This window comes from Taudactylus pleione, unplaced genomic scaffold, assembly GCF_031769625.1.
Source record: "Taudactylus pleione unplaced genomic scaffold, aTauple2 ptg001767l, whole genome shotgun sequence".
Taxonomy (NCBI): domain Eukaryota; kingdom Metazoa; phylum Chordata; class Amphibia; order Anura; family Myobatrachidae; genus Taudactylus; species Taudactylus pleione.
The window spans coordinates 45,123-69,575 of NW_028286164.1; the positions used below are offsets into that span (position 1 = coordinate 45,123).

Sequence of the window (24,453 nt, forward strand, 5' to 3'; positions counted from 1 at the left end):
CCTTATCTTATGTACCCCTCTCTTCTCTTATGTACCCCTTATCTTATGTACCCCTCTTATCTTATGTACCCCTCTCTTCTCTTATGTACCTTTCCCTTATCTTATGTACCCCTCCCTTCTCAAAAGTATCCCTTATCTTATGTACCCCTCCCTTCTCTTATGTACCTCTCCCTTCTCTTATGTACCCCTCCCTTCTTTTATGTACCCTCCCTTCTCTTATGTACCCCTCCATTCTCTTATGTACCCCTCTCTTACCTTATGTACCCCTCCATTCTCTTATGCACCCCTCTCTTCTCTTATGTACCCCTCCCTTCTCTTATGTACCTCTCACTTATCTTATGTACCTCTCACTTCTCTTATGTACCTCTCCCTTCTCTTATGTACCCCTCCCTTCTCTTATGTACCCCTCCCTTCTCTTATGTACCTCTCCCTTCTCTTATGTACCCCTCACTTCTCTTATGTACCCCTCCCTTCTCTTATGTACCCCTCTCTTCTCTTATGTACCTCTCCCTTCTCTTATGTACCCCTCCCTTTTTAAATGTACCCTTTTCTTATGTGCCCTTTCTCTTATGTACCCCTCCCTTCTCTTATGTACCTCTCCCTTCTCTTATGTACCCCTCCCTTTTTAAATGTACCCTTTTCTTATGTGCCCCTTCTCTTATGTACCCCTCCCTTCTCTTATGTACCCTTTTCTTATGTGCCCTTTCTCTTATGTACCCCTCCCTTCTCTTATGTACCTCTCACTTCTCTTATATACTCTCCCTTCTCTTATGTACCCCTCTCTTCTGTTATGTACCCCTCCCTTTTTAAATGTACCCGTCTTATCATAGGTACCCCTCTCTTCTCTTATGTACCCCTCTTCTCTTATGTACCTCTCCCTTCTCTTATGTACCTCTCACTTCTCTTATGTACCCCTCACTTCTCTTATGTACCTCTCCCTTCTCTTATGTACCCCTCCCTTTTTAAATGTACCCTTTTCTTATGTGCCCCTTCTCTTATGTACCCCTCCCTTCTCTTATGTACCCTTTTCTTATGTGCCCTTTCTCTTATGTACCCCTCCCTTCTCTTATGTACCTCTCACTTCTCTTATATACTCTCCCTTCTCTTATGTACCCCTCTCTTCTGTTATGTACCCCTCCCTTCTCTTATGTACCCCTCCCTTTTTAAATGTACCCGTCTTATCATAGGTACCCCTCCCTTCTCTTATATACTCTCCCTTCTCTTATGTACCCCTCCCTTCTCTTATGTACCTCTCCCTTCTCTTATGTACCTCTCACTTCTCTTATGTACCCCTCACTTCTCTTATGTACCTCTCCCTTCTCTTATGTACCTCTCACTTCTCTTATGTAACCCTCCCTTCTCTTATGTACCCCTCTTCTCTTATGTACCTCTCCCTTCTCTTATGTACCTCTGCCTTCTCTTATGTACCTCTCCCTTCTCTTATGTACCTCTCACTTCTCTTATGTACCTCTCCCTTCTCTTATGTACCCCTCCCTTCTCTTATGTAGTCCTCTCTTCTGTTATGTACCCCTCCCTTTTTAAATGTACCCGTCTTATCTTAGGTACCCCTCCCTTCTCATATGTACCTCTCCCTTCTCTTATGTACCACTCTTCTATTATGTACCCCTCTTCTCTTATGTACCTCTCCCTTCTCTTATGTACCCCTCCCTTCTCTTATGTACCCCTCTCTTCTCTTATGTACCTCTCCCTTCTCTTATGTACCCCTCCCTTTTTAAATGTACCCTTTTCTTATGTGCCCTTTCTCTTATGTACCCCTCCCTTCTCTTATGTACCTCTCCCTTCTCTTATGTACCCCTCCCTTCTCTTATGTACCCTCCCTTCTCTTATGTACCCTCCCTTCTCTTATGTAGTCCTCTCTTCTGTTATGTACCCCTCCCTTTTTAAATGTACCCGTCTTATCTTAGGTACCCCTCCCTCCTCTTAGGTACCCCTCAGTTCTCTTATGTACCACTCTTCTATTATGTACCCCTCTTCTCTTATGTACCCCTCTTCTGTTATGTACCCCTCTCTTCTCTTATGTACCCCTCCCTTCTCTTATGTACTCTCCCTTCTTAAATGTACCCCTCCCTTATGTACCTCTCCCTTCTCTTATGTACCCCTCCCTTCTCTTATGTACCCTCCCTTATCTTATGTACCCCTAATCTTATGTACCTCTCCCTTCTCTTATGTACCCCTCCCTTCCCTTATGTACCCTCCCTTCTCTTATGTACCCCTCCCTTCCCTTATGTACCCTCCCTTCTCTTATGTACCATTCTCTTGTCTTATGTACCCCTCTCTTCTCTTATGTACCATTCTCTTGTCTTATGTACCCCTCCTATTTTGAAAACGCTAAAAAAAAATAGACATTTGATTAACAAACATTTGTTTTATTACAATATATTACTAAGAGATGGAACCACACTGTGACACTATACATTTAGCAGGTTACACTCCATCAAACGTATGATCATCACCATTTATAAATACAACAGAAATAGAAAACTGGATTATTCTACTAACGAGCTGGAATCAAATATTAGAGAGCTCAGTGACAGAATTAGTGACATTTTAGTATTAATAATAATTTAGCTTATTTACATCATAAATATTAAATATGTGGTCAGGTTTTTTTTCCATAGTACAAAAGAATTACTACACGATTATAACTGAATCACATCTAACCTTACTGTTATTTTCTGTAGACTTATATGGAAACAGTTCGTTAAGTTAAAGTAACTTGGAATAATATACTCCTTTATCACTTTCAAGAATATTCCAATAATATTGCATTTTTTTTTTATTTAAATCTATAAATGCCTATTGTATGGGCAAATACCAATATATCGACAAGCTAGTATTTATTATCGTTACAAGAATGCCCACATTTAACAAGTCTTTAAGGTCAGCGCTGTGCTAACTCCTTCCTAATCATCTCATAACGATGGATAATGAGGGGGCGAGAGGTCAGGGAGCCAAGGAGAGGAATCGGCACACAAAAGACAGCACGTTATGAAGATTAATTCCATAACGGCTGCTGGAACCAGAGACTTCCACTGTTATTACTGTTGCCATCTACTCAGGTGGTCTCCATGGACTCCTTGGTGACCACAGCGGCCACCAGAACCTCTATAAATGCTGAAGGGGAAACTTTTTTATCCTATAGAAATATTAGAGGCAGACGGCTACTCCAAGGTGTGAGATGACCACAAGTGTCCATGAAGCATGAAAATAGAAGCCTTCTCCAAATCGAGGAGATCTGGTGAAGATAGATGGTGAAGGAGACAGTTTCCAGCATCAGCCCGGCTTCAGATTCCCTCAATGACTACATTCTATCTCCACCGTACAAAGCCTTGGTTTATTCTAACCGCACCGCCTGTAACTGCACAGAGACAACAGTAGTCGATCGCAGCACTGGCGGCTGGTAAAGCTTCTGCCTACGGCAGCCGCTAACGATTTCCCGGCCAGCAACTACAGCTGTTATTTTGTGACCTTATGCATCCATTGTTTCTCCCATCGCTTAGATTGTAAGTTCACCTGGGCAGGGACAGCTTCCGTTGCATGAAGCATTAAGATGTCCTAATAATACTGCGCATAGTTCATGTAGATGCGAACAATCTGTTCTCCCCAATCAGGGAAAGGAAATTATTTCTCCTCTGCGTGAATTCTCCTATGTGTAGAGAGAGAGGACTTAAACGTGAAACATTTCCCACATTCCGAGCAGACGTACGGCTTCTCTCCAGTGTGCGTCCTCCGATGCGCGGCAAGTGTTGATTTTTCGTTGAAACACTTCCCGCACTCCGAACATCCAAACGGTTTTTCCCCGGTGTGCGTCCGTTCATGTGTAACCAGCGAGGTCTTCACACTGAAACTTTTCCCGCATTCCGAGCACACGTAAGGTTTCTCTCCTGTGTGAGTCCTCCGGTGAGTAGCTAGTTGGGTATGGAATGGAAAACACTTGCCGCATTCAGAGCATTCGAATGGTTTCTCCCCGGTGTGAGTCCTCTGATGGGCGACGAGATGGGCGTTGTACGAGAAACACTTCCCGCACTCCGAGCACCTGTAGGGCTTCTCCCCCGTGTGAGTTCTCTGATGTGTAAGAAGTTGGGAATTGAAAGCGTAACATTTGCCGCATTCCGAGCACACATACAGATTATCGCCTTTGTGAATGCGCTCGTGTGCGGATTGCGCTGCCTTGTCGATAAAACACTTCCCACACTCCGAACATTCATAGGGTTTCTCCCCCGTGTGAGTTCTCTGATGCGCAATAAGTTGGGAATTGAAAGCGAAACATTTGCCACATTCAGGGCACTCGTACAGCTTATATCCCGTGTGAGTTCTCTGATGCGTAATCAGTTGGGAATTGAAAGCGTAACATTTCCCGCATTCCGAGCACATGTACGGTTTCTCTCCCGTGTGAGTTCTCTTATGTTCCGCGAGAGTCGACTTCTCATTAAAATACTTCCCACATTCTAGACATCCAAATGGTTTCTCCCCAGTGTGAGTTCTCTGATGTAAAACAAGTTGGGTTTTGCAGGGACAATGTTTCCCACATTCAGAGCACACGTACAGATTATCCTCTGTGTGCGTTCTCTGATGTGTAGCAAGTGCCGACTTCTCTCTAAAACATCTCCCACATTCCAAACATCCAAAGGGTTCGTCCCTTGTGGGGGTTCTTTCTTGTGTGGCAGGTTGAAGCTTCTTCAGAAAACATTCAAACTCTTTCCCTCTGAGGTGTCCATTCTGATACTCAATAATACCTGACAAATCACCAAGAGCGTTCACATCTTTATACGATGTTCCTTCACTATAAGTTCTATGATGTCTAGAATCAGCTGGACTATGAATCTTTTCCAAAGATTCTGTTATTAATGAGTTATTTCTTTGTTTTTGATGTCCAATATAAACAACTGTACATGCATCACCTGTGGGTGTATAAATGTCGGTGTCACTGAGGGTTCCTCCATCACATGAGACTGGTTCCACCTTAATATGAGTAGATGTATATTGTGTATGATCTGTGGGTGTATAAATGTCACTGTCTGTGAGGTTTCCTCCCTCCCATGACACGGATTTCACCTTAATATGAGATATACATTGTGTATAATCTGTGGATGTATTGGTGTCTGTGAGGTCTCCTCCATCACATGAGACGGAATCCTCCATAATATGAGTAGATGTATACTGTGTATGATCTGTGGGTGTATAAATGTTGGTGTCTGTGAGGTCTACTCCGTCACATGAGACTGGTTCCTCCTTAATATGAGTAGATGTATACTGTGTATGATCTGTGGGTGTATAAATATCGGTATCTGTGAGGGTTCCTCCATCACATGAGACTAGTTCCTCCTTAATATGAGTAGATGTATATTGTGTATGATCTGTGGGTGTATAAATGTTACTGCCTGTGAGGGTTCCTCCATCGCATGAGACTGATTCCTCCTTAATATGAGTAGATGTATACTGTATATGATCTGTGGATGTATAAATGTCAGTGTCTTTGCGGGTTCCTCCATCACATGAGACCGGTTCCTCCTTAATATGAGATGTATATTGGGTATGATCTGTGGGTGTATAAATATTGGTGTCTTTGAGGTCTCCTCCATCACATGAGACTGGTTCCTCCTTAATATGAGTGGATATATATTGTGTATGATCTGTGGGTGTATAAATGTCACTGTCTGTGAGGGTTCCTCCATCACGTGAGACCGGTTCCTCCTTAATATGAGTAGATGTATATTGTGTATGATCTGTGGGTGTATAAATGTCACTGTCTGTGAGGGTTCCTCCATCACATGAGACCGGTTCCTCCTTAATATGAGTAGATGTATACTGTGTATGATCTGTGGGTGTATAAATATTGGTGTCTGTGAGGGATCCTCCATCACATGAGATAGATCCAGTTGTAATATGAGTATTATATGTTTGTGTAAATATATTTGTGAGAATTTCTCCTTCAGCAGAAGTTGATACACAGGTCACTTTTCTCCCAGGTGCTCTTGGCATCTTGTCTGGTTTATATATTTTCAGACATTTCTTTGAGTTTACATGAGATGAAGATGCAGGACTGTAAAGTTTGACTTCAGCTAAGGTCTCATTTGCATCTGTAGAAAATAAATTCATGGTTATTATTTTATGGTTTGATTAAAGGTTTCAAAGAATTTTTAAGAATGTACATTAATAAATATGAGGGGTTTACAAAGTATAATAATAAAAGATATAGAAAAGTAGTCTATACAGTACTTAAAGCCAAATTGTAATTCACACAGGTAAAACAAGACTAACACATGAATTGGTATGGAGAGTATATGTAAGAACCAATTAGCAGGACCACATATAGGAATCAAAAACGAAACCCCTATGATCGATCTACGTCAAAATATCTAAACAAATATGTACAAGAGATGAGGACACAATATGAATATTAAAAATTACTACAGTATATTCACAAACCATCAGCCTGAAAGAATATCCAGTATTAACTTATATGGGAACAAATTATCTAAAACTTCTATCATCATGGCTGATGTGTCCCGATTAACAATTTCAGTATATTTTAATGTATACTATAAAGGTTACATTTTAATTCCCAAGTGAAAAGAATGCCCTTACTATAAGCTATTGTCTCTGTTTGTGTTTAATTATTGGATCAAATCATTGCCAAGATGATCTCCTGGATAAGATAGAAGTCGATCGCAATAGGCTCCCGGTACTTTAAAAGGTGACTGACCGGTTGGGTTCTTTGTGCTTTGAAAAAGCCCATTAAGCGAAACGCATCAAAGTTTGTGGTGTGATCATCACAGCTATCATTTAGACATCTCATAGCCCATTAAGTGAAATGCGGCAGTATCATGGTGTGATCACAGCTATCATTTAGACATCTCATAGCCCATTAAGTGAAATGCGTCAGTTTCATGGTGTGATCACAGCTATCATTTAGACATCTCATAGCCCATTAAGTGAAATGCGTCAGTTTCATGGTGTGATCACAGCTATCATTTAGACATCTCATAGCCCATTAAGTGAAATGCATCAGAACATGGTGTGATCATCACAGCTATCATTTAGACACATCCCATTAAGTGAAACGCGTCAGTTTGTGGTGGGATCATCACAGCCATCAGACACATACCATTAAGTGAAACGCGTCAGGTGGTGGTGTGATCATCACAGCCATCAGACACATACCATTAAGTGAAACGCATCAGATTTGTGGTGTGATCATCACAGCCATCAGACACATACCATTAAGTGAAACGCGTCAGTGTTTGTGGTGTGTTCATCACAGCTATCATATAGACATATCTGTAGTGGGAAGGGGCCATTAGCTGGGGCCATACAGGGGTAGGCAATACAAATGTTTCTAAATATCTACACAGGGTCTGGGTAGGCATTTGGCACTATTACATACGTCATACACCAAGGCAGACTGGTCACACTATTATATGTGTCATACACCAAGGCAGACTGGTCACACGTCACACTATTATATGTGTCATACACCAAGGCAGACAGGTCACACGTCACACTATTATATGTCATACACCAAGGCAGACAGGTCACACGTCACACTATTACATACCAGTCATACGACACGTCACACTATTACATACGTCATACACCAAGGCAGACAGGTCACACGTCACACTATTATATGTGTCATACACCAAGGCAGACAGGTCACACTATTATATGTGTCATACACCAAGGCAGACAGGTCACACGTCACACTATTACACGTGTCATACACCAAGGCAGACAGGTCACACGTCACACTATTACACGTGTCATACACCAAGGCAGACAGGTCACACTATTATATGTGTCATACACCAAGGCAGACAGGTCACACGTCACACTATTACATACCAGTCATACGACACGTCACACTATTACATGTGTCATACACCAAGGCAGACATGCCACACGTCATACTATTACATGTGTCATACACCAAGGCAGACAGGTCACACTATTATATGTGTCATACACCAACGCAGACAGGTCATACGTCACACTATTACATGTGTCATACACCAAGGCAGACAGGTCACACTATTACACGTGTCATACACCAAGGCAGACAGGTCATACGTCACACTATTACATGTGTCATACACCAAGGCAGACAGGTCACACTATTACATGTGTCATTCACTAAGGCAGACAGGTCACATGTCACACTATTACATGTGTCATACACCAAGACTATATCATACACTAATACTATATCCCCATAACCTCCAGCCTCATACACTAATAATACTATATCCCCATAGCCTCCAGCCTCATACAGAAATACTATATCCCCATAGCCTCCAGCCTCATACACTAATACTATACCCCCATAGTCTCCAGCCTCATACATTAATAATACTATATCCCCATAGCCTCCAGCCTCATACACTAAAACTATATCCCCATAGCCTCCAGCCCCATACACTAATACTATATCCCCATAGCCTCCAGCCTCATACACTAATACTATATCCCCATAGCATCCAGCCTCATACAAAAATATTACTATATCCCAATAGCCTCCAGCCTCATACACTAATGATACTATATCCCCATAGCCACCAGCCTCATACAGTAATACTATATCCCCATAGCCTCCAGCCTCATACACTAATACTATATCCCCATAGCCTCCAGCCTCATACACTAATAATACTATATCCCCATAGCCTCCAGCCTCATACACTAATACTGTATATCCCTATAGCCTCCAGCCTCATAGACTAATACTATATCCCCATAGCCTCCAGCCTCATACACTAATAATACTATATCCCCATAGCATCCAGCCTCATACAAAAATATTACTATATCCCAATAGCCTCCAGCCTCATACACTAATAATACTGTATATCCCCATAGCCTCCAGCCTCATACACTAATAATACTATATCCCCATAGCCTCTAGCCTCATACACTAATGATACTATATCCCCATAGCCTCCAGCCTCATACACTAATAATACTATATCCCCAAAGCCTCCAGCCTCATATACTAATGTTACTATATCCCCATAGCCTCCAGCCTCATCTACTAATGTTACTATATCCCCATAGCCTCCAGCCCCATACACTAATAATACTATATCCCCATAGCATCCAGTCTCATACAGTAATACTATATCCCCATAGCCTCCAGCCTCATACACTAATAATACTATATCCCCATAGCCTCCAGCCTCATACACTAATAATACTGTATATCCCTATAGCCTCCAGCCTCATACAAAAATATTACTATATCCCAATAGCCTCCAGCCTCATACACTAATAATACTGAATATCCCCATAGCCTCCAGCCTCATACACTAATAATACTATATCCCCATAGCCTCCAGCCTCATACAGTAATACTATATCCCCATAGCTTCCAGCCTCATACACTAATAATACTATATCCCCATAGCTTCCAGTCTCATACACTAATAATACTATATCCCCATACTATCCAGCCTAGAAAAGTAATACTATATCCCCATAGCCTCCAGCCTCATACACTAATAATACTATATCCCCATAGCCTCCAGCCTCATACACTAATACTACTATATCCCCATAGCATCCAGCCTCATACACTAATACTATATCCCCATAGTCTCCAGCCTCATACACTAATACTATATCCTCATAGCATCCAGCCTCATACACTAATAATACTGTATATCCCCATAGCCTCCAGCCTCATACACTAATGATACTATATCCCCATAGCCTCTAGCCTCATACACTAATAATACTATATCCCCATAGCCTCTAGGCTCATACACTAATAATACTATATCCCCATAGCCTCCAGCCTCATACACTAATAATACTATATCCCCATAGCCTCTAACCTCATACACTAATAATACTATATCCCCATAGCCTCCAGCCTCATACACTAATAATACTATATCCTCATAGCCTCCAGCCTCATATACTAATGTTACAATATCCCCATAGCCTCCAGCCTCATCTACTAATGTTACTATATCCCCATAGCCTCCAGCCTCATACACTAATAATACTATATCCCCATAGCCTCTAACCTCATACACTAATAATACTATATCCCCATAGCCTCCAGCCTCATACACTAATAATACTATATCCTCATAGCCTCCAGCCTCATATACTAATGTTACAATATCCCCATAGCCTCCAGCCTCATCTACTAATGTTACTATATCCCCATAGCCTCCAGCCTCATACACTAGTTACTATATCCCCAGCGCATCCAGCCTCATACAGTAATACTATATCCCCATAGCCTCATACATTAATACTATATCCCCATAGCCTCCAGCCTCATACACTAATAATACTATATCACCATAGCGTCCAGTCTCATACACTAATAATACTATATCCTCATAGCCTCCAGCCTCATACACTAATACTATATCCCCATAGCCTCCAGCCTCATACACTAATACTATATCCCCATATCCTCCAGCCTCATATACTAATGTTACTATATCCCCATAGCCTCCAGCCTCATCTACTAATGTTACTATATCCCCATAGCCTCCAGCCTCATCTACTAATGTTACTATATCCCCATAGCCTCCAGCCTCATACACTAATACTATATCCCCAAAGCCTCCAGCCTCATACACTAATAATACTATATCCCCAAAGCCTCAAGCCTCATATACTAATGTTACTATATCCCCATAGCCTCCAGCCTCATATACTAATGTTACTATATCACCATAGCCTCCAGCCTCATACACTAATAATACTATATCCCCATAGCCTCCAGCCTCATACACTAATACTACTATATCCCCATAGCCTCCAGCCTCATACAGTAATAATACTGTATATCCCCATAGCATCCAGCCTCATACACTAATACTATATCCCCATAGTCTCCAGCCTCATACACTAATACTATATCCCCATAGCCTCCAGCCTCATACACTAGTTACTATGGCCCTGATTCAGAGCCGGACGCAAGTTGCTGCTCGTTCGCTCCGAGCGATGTTTGCCCAACTGCGCATGCGTACGGATCGTTATACGCATGCGCGAACAACTCGGTGCGGCCGAAATTCATGTGCTCGCAAAATAGCGAATGCCTGATAATTTGAGTGACAGAAAGAGGCGTATGTGGGTGGTAACAGGGGAAGGTGCTTGAAAACGGGGAGTGGAGATCCGATCGCAGGCGTGCTTAAAGGTCAAAACGGGCGTTTTATGGGTGTGCATATTTAAAACAGCAGCGTCATTGACCACGTCACTAGGTTATTTTAGAGCCAGAACTGCTCGCAAAATTGTGGTAGCAAACACCAGCCCCAAGAATAGCGAGCAGTTCATACGCTGGTCGATGTACTCGATTAATCTAATAAATAGCGGACATGACGTAGGATGCGAGCGGCCAGGGGGCGTATTTTTTCAAAAAACGAACGCAAGTTTTGTTCGCTCGTTCAGACATAGAGGCGTGAACAGACCGCAAACAGCGAACGGTTCATTTGAATAGCCACCCCTTGTTTTAGAACGAACGACCGCAAATAGCGAGTGGCTCTGAATGAGGGCCTATATCCCCATAGCATCCAGCCTCATACAGTAATACTATATCCCCATAGCCTCATACACTAATACTATATCCCCATAGCCTCCAGCCTCATATACTAATGTTACTATATCACCATAGCCTCATACACTAATAATACTATATCCCCATAGCATCCAGCCTCATACACTAATACTATATCCCCATAGCCACCAGCCTCAAACAGTAATAATACTGTATATCCCCATAGCCTCCAGCCTCATATACTAATAATACTATATATCAATAGTATCCAGACTCATACACTAATAATACTATATCCCCATAGCCTCCAGCCTCATACAGTAATACTATATCCCCATAGCATCCAGCCTCATACAGTAATACTATATCCTCATAGCATCCAGCCTCATACACTAATACTATATCCCCATAGCCTCCAGCCTCATACACTAATGTTACTATATCCCCATAGCTTCCAGCCTCATACACTAATACTATATCCCCATTGCCTCATACACTAATACTACTATATCCCCATAGCTTCCAGCCTTATACACTAATACTACTATATCCCCATAGCCTCCAGCCTCATACAGTAATACTATATCCCCATAGCCACCAGCCTCATACAGTAATAATACTGTATATCCCCATAGCCTCCAGCCTCATACACTAATACTATATCCCCATAGCATCCAGCCTCATACAGTAATACTATATCCCCTTTGCCTCATACACTAATACTACTATATCCCCATAGCTTCCAGCCTTATACACTAATACTACTATATCCCCATAGCCTCCAGCCTCATACAGTAATACTATATCCCCATAGCCACCAGCCTCATACAGTAATAATACTGTATATCCCCATAGCCTCCAGCCTCATACACTAATACTATATCCCCATAGCATCCAGCCTCATACAGTAATACTATATCCCCTTTGCCTCATACACTAATAATACTATATCCCCATAGCTTCCAGCCTTATACACTAATACTACTAAATCCCCATAGCCTGCAGCCTCATACAGTAATACTATATCCCCATAGTCACCAGCCTCATACAGTAATAATACTGTATATCCCCATAGCCTCCAGCCTCATACACTAATACTATATCCCCATTGCCTCATACACTAATACTACTATATCCCCATAGCCTCCAGCCTCATGCACTAATACTATATCCCCATAGTCACCAGCCTCATACAGTAATACTATATCCACATAGCCTCCAGCCCCATACACTAATAATACTATAGCCCCATAGCCTCCAGCCTCATATACTAATGTTACTATATCCCCATAGCCTCCAGCCTTATATACTAATGTTACTATATCCCCATAGCCTCCAGCCTCATACACTAATACTATATCCCCATAGCCACCAGCCTCATACAGTAATACTATATCCCCATAGCCTCCAGCCCCATACATTAATAATACTGTATATCCCTATAGCCTCCAGCCTCATACACTAATACTATATCCCCATAGCCTCCAGCCTCATACACTAATAATACTATATCCCCATAGCCTCATACACTAATACTATATCCCCATAGCCTCCAGCCTCATACACTAATACTATATCCCCAAAGCCACCAGCCTCATACAGTAATAATACTGTATATCCCCATAGCCTCCAGCCTCATATACTAATAATACTATATATCAATAGTATCCAGACTCATACACTAATAATACTATATCCCCATAGCCTCCAGCCTCATACAGTAATACTATATCCCCATAGCATCCAGCCTCATACAGTAATACTATATCCCCATAGCATCCAGCCTCATACACTAATACTATATCCCCATAGCCTCCAGCCTCATACACTAATGTTACTATATCCCCATAGCTTCCAGCCTCATACACTAATACTACTATATCCCCATAGCCTCCAGCCTCATACACTAATAATACTACATCCCCATACTATCCAGCCTAGAACAGTAATACTATATCCCCATAGCCACCAGCCTCATACACTTATGATACTATATCCCCATAGCCTCCAGCCTCATACACTAATACTACTATATCCCCATAGCCTCCAGCCTCATACACTAATACTATATCCCCATAGCCTCCAGCCCCATACACTAATAATACTATATCCCCAAAGCCTCCAGCCTCATATACTAATGTTACTATATCCCCATAGCCTCCAGCCTCATACAGTAATACTATATCCCCATAGCCACCAGCCTCATACACTAATGATACTATATCCCCATAGCCTCCAGCCTCATACACTAATGTTACTATATCCCCATAGCATCCAGCCTCATACACTAATACTAGATCCCCATAGCCTCCAGCCTCATACTGTAATACTATATCCCCATAGCCACCAGCCTCATACTGTAATACTATATCCCCATAGCCTCCAGCCTCATACACTAATACTATATTCCCATAGCCTCCAACCTCATACACTAATAATACTATATCTCCATAGCCTCCAGCTTCATACACTAATAATACAATATCCCCATAGCCTCCAGCCTCATACACTAATAATACTATATCTCCATAGCCTCCAGCCTCATACACTAATAATACTATATCCCCGTAGCCTCATACACTAATAATACTATATCCCCATAGCCTCCAGCCTCATACAGTAATACTATATCCCCATAGCCTCCAGCCTCATACACTAATACTATATCCCCATATCCTCCAGCCTCATACACTAATAATTCTATATCCCCAAAGCCTCCAGCCTCATATACTAATGTTACTATATCCCCATAGCCTCCAGCCTCATACACTAATAATACTATATCCCCATAGCCTCCAGCCTCATACACTAATAATACTATATCCCCATAGCGTCCAGTCTCATACACTAATAATACTATATCCCCAAAGCCTCCAGCCTCATATACTAATGTTACTATATCCCCATAGCCTCCAGCCTCATACAGTAATACTATATCCCCATAGCCACCAGCCTCATACACTAATGATACTATATCCCCATATACTCCAGCCTCATACACTAATAATACTATGTCCCCATAGCCTCCAGCCTCATACACTAATACTATATCCCCATAGCCTCCAGCCTCATACACTAATACTATATCCCCATAGCCTCCAGCCTCATACACTAATGTTACTATATCCCCATAGCCTCCAGCCTCATATACTAATGTTACAATATCACCATAGCCTCATACACTAATACTATATCCCCATAGCTTCCAGCCTCATACACTAATACTACTATATCCCCATAGCCTCCAGCCTCATACAGTAATACTAAATCCCCATAGCATCCAGCCTCATACAGTAATACTATATCCCCATAGCCACCAGCCTCATACAGTAATAATACTATATATATCCCCATAGCCTCCAGCCTCATACACTAATACTATATCCCCATAGCCTCCAGCCTCAAACACTAATGTTACTATATCCCCATAGCCTCCAGCCTCATGCACTAATAATCCCCATAGCCTCCAGCCTCATACACTAATACTATATCCCCATAGCCTCCAGCCTCATACATTAATACTATATCCCCATAGCCTCCAGCCTCATACAGTAATACTATATCCAAATAGCCTCTAGCCTCATACACTAATAATACTATAGCCCCATAGCCTCCAGCCTCATACACTAATACTATATCCCCATAGCCACCAAGCCTCATACACTAATACTATATCCCCATTGCCTCATACACTAATACTACTAAATCCCCATAGCCTCCAGCCTCATGCACTAATACTATATCCCCATAGTCACCAGCCTCATACAGTAATACTATATCCACATAGCCTCCAGCCCCATACACTAATAATACTATAGCCCCATAGCCTCCAGCCTCATATACTAATGTTACTATATCCCCATAGCCTCCAGCCTTATATACTAATGTTACTATATCCCCATAGCCTCCAGCCTCATACACTAATACTATATCCCCATAGCCACCAGCCTCATACCGTAATACTATATCCCCATAGCCTCCAGCCTCATACAGTAATACTAAATCCCCATAGCATCCAGCCTCATACACTAATACTATATCCCCATAGCCACCAGCCTCATACAGTAATAATACTGTATATCCCCATAGCCTCCAGCCTCATACACTAATACTATATCCCCATAGCCTCCAGCCCCATACACTAATAATACTATATCCCCATAGCATCCAGCCTCATACAAAAATATTACTATATCCCCATAGCCTCCAGCCTCATACACTAATAATACTGTATATCCCTATAGCCTCCAGCCTCATACACTAATACTATATCCACATAGCCTCCAGCCTCATACACTAATAATACTATATCCCCATAGCCTCCAGCCTCATACACTAATACTATATCCCCAAAGCCACCAGCCTCATACAGTAATAATACTGTATATCCCCATAGCCTCCAGCCTCATATACTAAAAATACTATATCCCCATAGCATCCAGCCTCATACACTAATATTACTATATCCCAATAGCCTCCAGCCTCATACACTAATACTATATCCCCATAGCCTCCAGCCTCATACACTAATGTTACTATATCCCCATAGCCTCTAGGCTCATACACTAATAATAATATATCCCCATAGCCTCCAGCCTCATACACTAATAATACTATATCCACATAGCCTCTAGCCTCATACACTAATAATACTATATCCCCATAGCCTCCAGCCTCATACACTAATAATACTATATCCCCATGGCCTCCAGCCTCATACACTAATGATACTATATCCCCATAGCCTCCAGCCTCATACACTAATGATACTATATCCCCATAGCCTCCAGCCTCATACACTAATGATACTATATCCCCATAGCCTCCAGCCTCATACACTAATAATACTATATCCCCATAACCTCCAGCCTCATACATTAATACTATATCCCCATAGCGTCCAGTCTCATAAACTAATAATACTATATCCTCATAGCCTCCAGCATCATACACTAATAATACTATATCCCCAAAGCCTCCAGCCTCATATACTAATGTTACTATATCCCCATAGCCTCCAGCCTCATATACTAATGTTACTATATCACCATAGCCTCATACACTAATACTATATCCCCATAGCCTCCAGCCTCATACACTAATACTATATCCCCATAGCCTCCAGACTCATACACTAATAATACTATATCCCCATAGCTTCCAGCCTTATACACTAATACTACTATATCCCCATAGCCTCCAGCCTCATACAGTAATACTATATCCCCATAGCATCCAGCCTCATACAGTAATACTATATCCCCATAGCCTCATACACTAATACTATATCCCCATAGCCTCCAGCCTCATACACTAATACTATATCCCCATAGCCTCCAGCCTCATACACTAAAAATACTATATCCTCATAGCCTCCAGCCTCATACACTAATGATACTATATCCCCATAGCGTCCAGTCTCATAAACTAATAATACTATATCCTCATAGCCTCCAGCCTCATACACTAATAATACTATATCCCCAAAGCCTCCAGCCTCATATACTAATGTTACTATATCCCCATAGCCTCCAGCCTCATATACTAATGTTACTATATCACCATAGCCTCCAGCCTCATACACTAATAATACTATATCCCCATAGTCTCCAGCCTCATACACTAATACTATATCCCCATAGCCACCAGCCTCATACACTAATACTATATCCCCATAGCTTCCAGCCTCACACACTAATAATACTGTATCCTCATAGCCTCCAGCCTCATACATTAATACTATATCCCCATAGCATCCAGCCTCATACACTAATACTATATCCCCATAGCCTCATACACTAATAATACTATATCCCCATAGCCTCCAGCCTCATACATTAATACTATATCCCCATAGCCTCCAGCCTCATACAGTAATACTATATCCTCCTATCCTTTAGCCTCATGTACTAATACTATATCCCCATAGTCACCAGCCTCATACAGTAATACTATATCCACATAGCCTCTAGCCTCATACACTAATAATACTATAGCCCCATAGCCTCCAGCCTCATACACTAATACTATATCCCCATAGCCACCAAGCCTCATACACTAATACTATATCCCCATTGCCACATACACTAATACTACTAAATCCCCATAGCCTCCAGCCTCATGCACTAATACTTTATCCCCATAGTCACCAGCCCCATACACTAATAATACTATAGCCCCATAGCCTCCAGCCTCATATACTAATGTTACTATATCCCCATAGCCTCCAGCCTTATATACTAATGTTACTATATCCCCATAGCCTCCAGCCTCATACACTAATACTATATCCCCATAGCCACCAGCCTCATACAGTAATACTATATCCCCATAGCCTCCAGCCTCATACAGTAATACTAAATCCCCATAGCATCCAGCCTCATACACTAATACTATATCCCCATAGCCACCAGCCTCATACAGTAATAATACTGTATATCCCCATAGCCTCCAGCCTCATACACTAATACTATATCCCCATAGCCTCCAGCCCCATACACTAATAATACTATATCCCCATAGCATCCACCCTCATACAAAAATATTACTATATCCCCATAGCCTCCAGCCTCATACACTAATAATACTGTATATCCCTATAGCCTCCAGCCTCATACACTAATACTATATCCACATAGCCTCCGGCCTCATACACTAATAATACTATATCCCAATAGCCTCCAGCCTCATACACTAATACTATATCCCCAAAGCCACCAGCCTCATACAGTAATAATACTGTATATCCCCATAGCCTCCAGCCTCATATACTAATAATACTATATCCCCATAGCATCCAGCCTCATACACTAATATTACTATATCCCAATAGCCTCCAGCCTCATACACTAATGATACTATATCCCCATAGCCTCCAGCCTCATACACTAATACTATATCCCCATAGCCTCCAGCCTCATACACTAATGTTACTATATCCCCATAGCCTCTAGGCTCATACACTAATAATAATATATCCCCATAGCTTCCAGCCTCATACACTAATAATACTATATCCACATAGCCTCTAGCCTCATACACTAATAATACTATATCCCCATAGCCTCCAGCCTCATACACTAATGATACTATATCCCCATAGCCTCCAGCCTCATACACTAATGATACTATATCCCCATAGCCTCCAGCCTCATACACTAATACTATATCCCCATAGCCTCCAGACTCATACACTAATAATACTATATCCCCATAGCTTCCAGCCTTATACACTAATACTACTATATCCCCATAGCCTCCAGCCTCATACAGTAATACTATATCCCCATAGCATCCAGCCTCATACAGTAATACTATATCCCCATAGCCTCCAGCCTCATACAGTAATACTATATCCCCATAGCATCCAGCCTCATACAGTAATACTATATCCCCATAGCCTCATACACTAATACTATATCCCCATAGCCTCCAGCCTCATACACTAATACTATATCCCCATAGCCTCCAGCCTCATACACTAAAAATACTATATCCTCATAGCCTCCAGCCTCATACACTGATGATACTATATCCCCATAGCGTCCAGTCTCATAAACTAATAATACTATATCCTCATAGCCTCCAGCCTCATACACTAATAATACTATATCCCCAAAGCCTCCAGCCTCATATACTAATGTTACTATATCCCCATAGCCTCCAGCCTCATATACTAATGTTACTATATCCTCATACTATCCAGCCTCATACACTAATACTATATCCCCATAGCCTCCAGCCTCATACACTAATAATACTATATCCCCATAGTCTACAGCCTCATACACTAATACTATATCCCCATAGCCACCAGCCTCATACACTAATACTATATCCCCATAGCTTCCAGCCTCACACACTAATAATACTGTATCCTCATAGCCTCCAGCCTCATACATTAATACTATATCCCCATAGCCTCCAACCTCACACACTAATAATACTATATCCCCATAGCCTCCAGACTCATACAGTAATACTATATCCCCATAGCATCCAGCCTCATACATTAATACTATATCCCCATAGCCTCATACACTAATGTTACTATAACCCCATAGCCTCCAGCCTCATACACTAATACTATATCCCCATAGCCTCCAGCCTCATACACTAATGATACTATATCCCCATAGCCTCCAGCCTCATACACTAATAATACTATATCCCCATAGCTTTCAGCCTCATACACTAATACTATATCCCCATAGCTTCCAGCCTCACACACTAATAATACTGTATCCTCATAGCCTCCAGCCTCATACATTAATACTATATCCCCATAGCATCCAGCCTCATACACTAATAATACTATATCCCCATAGTCTCCAGCCTCACACACTAATAATACTATATCCCCATAGCCTCCAGACTCATACAGTAATACTATATCCCCATAGCATCCAGCCTCATACACTAATACTATATCCCCATAGCCTCCAGCCTCATACACTAATAATACTATATCCCCATAGTCTCCAGCCTCATACACTAATACTATATCCCCATAGCCACCAGTCTCATACAGTTATACTATATCCCCATAGCCTCCAGCCTCATACACTAATACTATATCCCCATAGCCTCCAGCCTCATACACTAATAATACTATATCCCCATACTATCCAGCCTCATACAGTAATACTATATCCCCATAGCATCCAGCCTCATACACTAATAATACTATATCCCCATAGCCTCATACACTAATGTTACTATATCCCCATAGCCTCCAGCCTCATACACTAATACTATATCCCCATAGCCTCCAGCCTCATACACTAATGATACTATATCCCCATAGCCTCCAGCCTCATACACTAATAATACTATATCCCCATAGCTTCCAGCCTCATACACTAATACTATATCCCCATAGCTTCCAGCCTCACACACTAATAATACTGTATCCTCATAGCCTCCAGCCTCATACATTAATACTATATCCCCATAGCATCCAGCCTCATACACTAATAATACTATATCCCCATAGTCTCCAGCCTCACACACTAATAATACTATATCCCCATAGCCTCCAGACTCATACAGTAATACTATATCCCCATAGCATCCAGCCTCATACACTAATACTATATCCCCATAGCCTCCAGCCTCATACACTAATAATACTATATCCCCATAGTCTCCAGCCTCATACACTAATACTATATCCCCATAGCCACCAGTCTCATACAGTAATACTATATCCCCATAGCCTCCAGCCTCATACACTAATACTATATCCCCATAGCCTCCAGCCTCATACACTAATAATACTATATCCCCATACTATCCAGCCTCATACAGTAATACTATATCCCCATAGCATCCAGCCTCATACACTAATAATACTATATCCCCATAGCCTCATACACTAATGTTACTATATCCCCATAGCCTCCAGCCTCATACACTAATACTATATCCCCATAGCCTCCAGCCTCATACACTAATGATACTATATCCCCATAGCCTCCAGCCTCATACACTAATAATACTATATCCCCATAGCTTCCAGCCTCATACACTAATACTATATCCCCATAGCTTCCAGCCTCACACACTAATAGTACTGTATCCTCATAGCCTCCAGCCTCATACATTAATACTATATCCCCATAGCATCCAGCCTCATACACTAATAATACTATATCCCCATAGCCTCCAGCCTCACACACTAATAATACTATATCCCCATAGCCTCCAGCCTCATACACTAATAGTGTATCCCCATAGCATCCAGCCTCATACACTAATACTGTATCCCCATAGCCTCCAGCCTCATACACTAATAATACTGTATCCTCATAGCCTCCAGCCTCATACACTAATAATACTATATCCTCATAGCCTCCAGCCTCATACACTAATAATACTATATCCCCATAGCCTCCTCATACACTAATACTATATCCCCATAGTCTCCAGCCTCATACACTAATACTATATCCCCATAGCCTCCTCATACACTAATAATACTATATCCCCATACCATCCAGCCTCATACACCAATACTATATCCACATAGCCTCCAACCTCATATACTAATAATACTATAGCCCCATAGCCTCTAGCCTCATACACTAATACTATATCCCCATAGCCTCCAGCCTCATATACTAATAATACTATAGCCCCATAGCCTCCAGCCTCATACACTAATACTATATCCCCATAGCCTCCAGCCTCATACAGTAATACTATATCCCCATAGCCTCCAGCCTCACACACTAATAATACTATATCCCCATAGCCTCCAGCCTCACACACTAATAATACTATATCCCCATAGCCTCCAGCCTCACACACTAATAATACTATATCCCCATAGCCTCCAGCCTCACACACTAATAATACTATATCCACATAGCCTCCAACCTCATACAGTAATACTATATCCCCATAGCCTCATACACTAATAATATTATATCCCCATAGATTCCAGCCTCACACACTAATAATACTATATCCCCATAGCCTCCAGCCTCACACACTAATAATACTGTATCCTCATAGCCTCCAGCCTCATACACCAATACTATATCCACATAGCCTCCAACCTCATACAGTAATACTATATCCCCATAGCCTCATACACTAATAATACTATATCCCCATAGCTTCCAGCCTTATACACTAATACTACTATATCCCCATAGCCACCAGCCTCATACACTAATAATACTATATCCCCATAGCCTCCAGCCTCATACACTAATAATACTATATCCCCATAGCTTCCAGCCTCATACACTAATAATACTATATCCCCATAGCCTCCAGCCTCACACACTAATAATACTGTATCCTCATAGCCTCCAGCCTCATACACCAATACTATATTCACATAGCCTCCAACCTCATACAGTAATACTATATCCCCATAGCCTCATACACTAATAATACTATATCCACATAGCTTCCAGCCTTATACACTAATACTACTATATCCCCATAGCCTCCTCATACACTAATGATGCTATATCCACATAGCCTCCAGCCTCATACACTAATGTTACTATATCCCCATAGCCTCTAGGCTCATACACTAATACTATATCCCCATAGCCTCCTCATACACTAATGATGCTATATCCACATAGCCTCCAGCCTCATACACTAATGTTACTATATCCCCATAGCCTCTAGGCTCATACACTAATACTATATCCCCATAGCCTCCTCATACACTAATGATACTATATCCCCATAGCCTCCAGCCTCATACACTAATATTATATCCCCATATCCTCCTCATACACTAATGATGCTATATCCACATAGCCTCTAGGTTCATACACTAATGTTACTATATCCCCATAGCCTCCAGCCTCATACACTAATACTATATCCCCATAGCCTCCTCATACACTAATGATGCTATATCCACATAGCATCCAGCCTCATACACTAATACTATATCCCCATAGCCTCCAGCCTCATACACTAATAATACTATATCCCCATAGCCTCATACACTAATGCTATATCCCCATAGCCTCCAGCCTCATACACTAATACTATATCCCCATAGCCTCCAGCCTCATATACTAATAATACTATAGCCCCATAGCCTCCAGCCTCATACACTAATACTATATCCCCATAGCCTCCAGCCTCATACACTAATACTATATCCCCATAGCCTCCAGCCTCATACACTAATAATACTATATCCCCATAGCCTCATACACTAATGCTATATCCCCATAGCCTCCAGCCTCATACACTAATACTATATCCCCATAGCCTCCAGCCTCATACACTAATAATACTATATCCCCATAGTCTCCAGCCTCACACACTAATAATACTGTATCCTCATAGCCTCCAGCCTCATACATTAATACTATATCCCCATAGCATCCAGCCTCATACACTAATAATACTATATCCCCATAGTCTCCAGCCTCACACACTAATAATACTATATCCCCATAGCCTCCAGACTCATACAGTAATACTATATCCCCATAGCCTCCAGCCTCATACACTAATACTATATCCCCATAGCCTCCAGCCTCATACACTAATAATACTATATCCCCATAGTCTCCAGCCTCATACACTAATACTATATCCCCATAGCCACCAGTCTCATACAGTAATACTATATCCCCATAGCCTCCAGCCTCATACACTAATACTATATCCCCATAGCCTCCAGCCTCATACACTAATAATTCTATATCCCCATACTATCCAGCCTCATACAGTAATACTATATCCCCATAGCATCCAGCCTCATACACTAATAATACTATATCCCCATAGCCTCATACACTAATGTTACTATATCCCCATAGCCTCCAGACTCATACAGTAATACTATATCCCCATAGCATCCAGCCTCATACACTAATACTATATCCCCATAGCCTCCAGCCTCATACACTAATAATACTATATCCCCATAGTCTCCAGCCTCATACACTAATACTATATCCCCATAGCCTCCAGCCTCATACACTAATAGTGTATCCCCATAGCATCCAGCCTCATACACTAATACTGTATCCCCATAGCCTCCAGCCTCATACACTAATAATACTGTATCCTCATAGCCTCCAGCCTCATACACTAATAATACTATATCCTCATAGCCTCCAGCCTCATACACTAATAATACTATATCCCCATAGCCTCCTCATACACTAATACTATATCCCCATAGTCTCCAGCCTCATACACTAATACTATATCCCCATAGCCTCCTCATACACTAATAATACTATATCCCCATACCATCCAGCCTCATACACCAATACTATATCCACATAGCCTCCAACCTCATATACTAATAATACTATAGCCCCATAGCCTCTAGCCTCATACACTAATACTATATCCCCATAGCCTCCAGCCTCATATACTAATAATACTATAGCCCCATAGCCTCCAGCCTCATACACTAATAC

At 41.6% G+C, this 24,453-nt stretch overlaps 1 protein-coding gene across 1 annotated transcript in view; it reads right to left on the reverse strand.

The window, feature by feature from the left end:
• Positions 1 to 2,422: 2,422 nt before the first annotated feature.
• The window catches only part of LOC148439464 (uncharacterized), a 34,756-nt gene continuing 12,725 nt past the window's right edge, over positions 2,423 to 24,453 (reverse strand). The window contains exon 2 of the mRNA XM_088464714.1: positions 2,423 to 6,101. Within this exon, the coding sequence (XP_088320840.1) occupies positions 3,643 to 6,003 (2,361 nt within the window). The 5' untranslated portion in view covers positions 6,004 to 6,101 and the 3' untranslated portion in view covers positions 2,423 to 3,642. The remainder of the gene's footprint in view (positions 6,102 to 24,453) is intronic.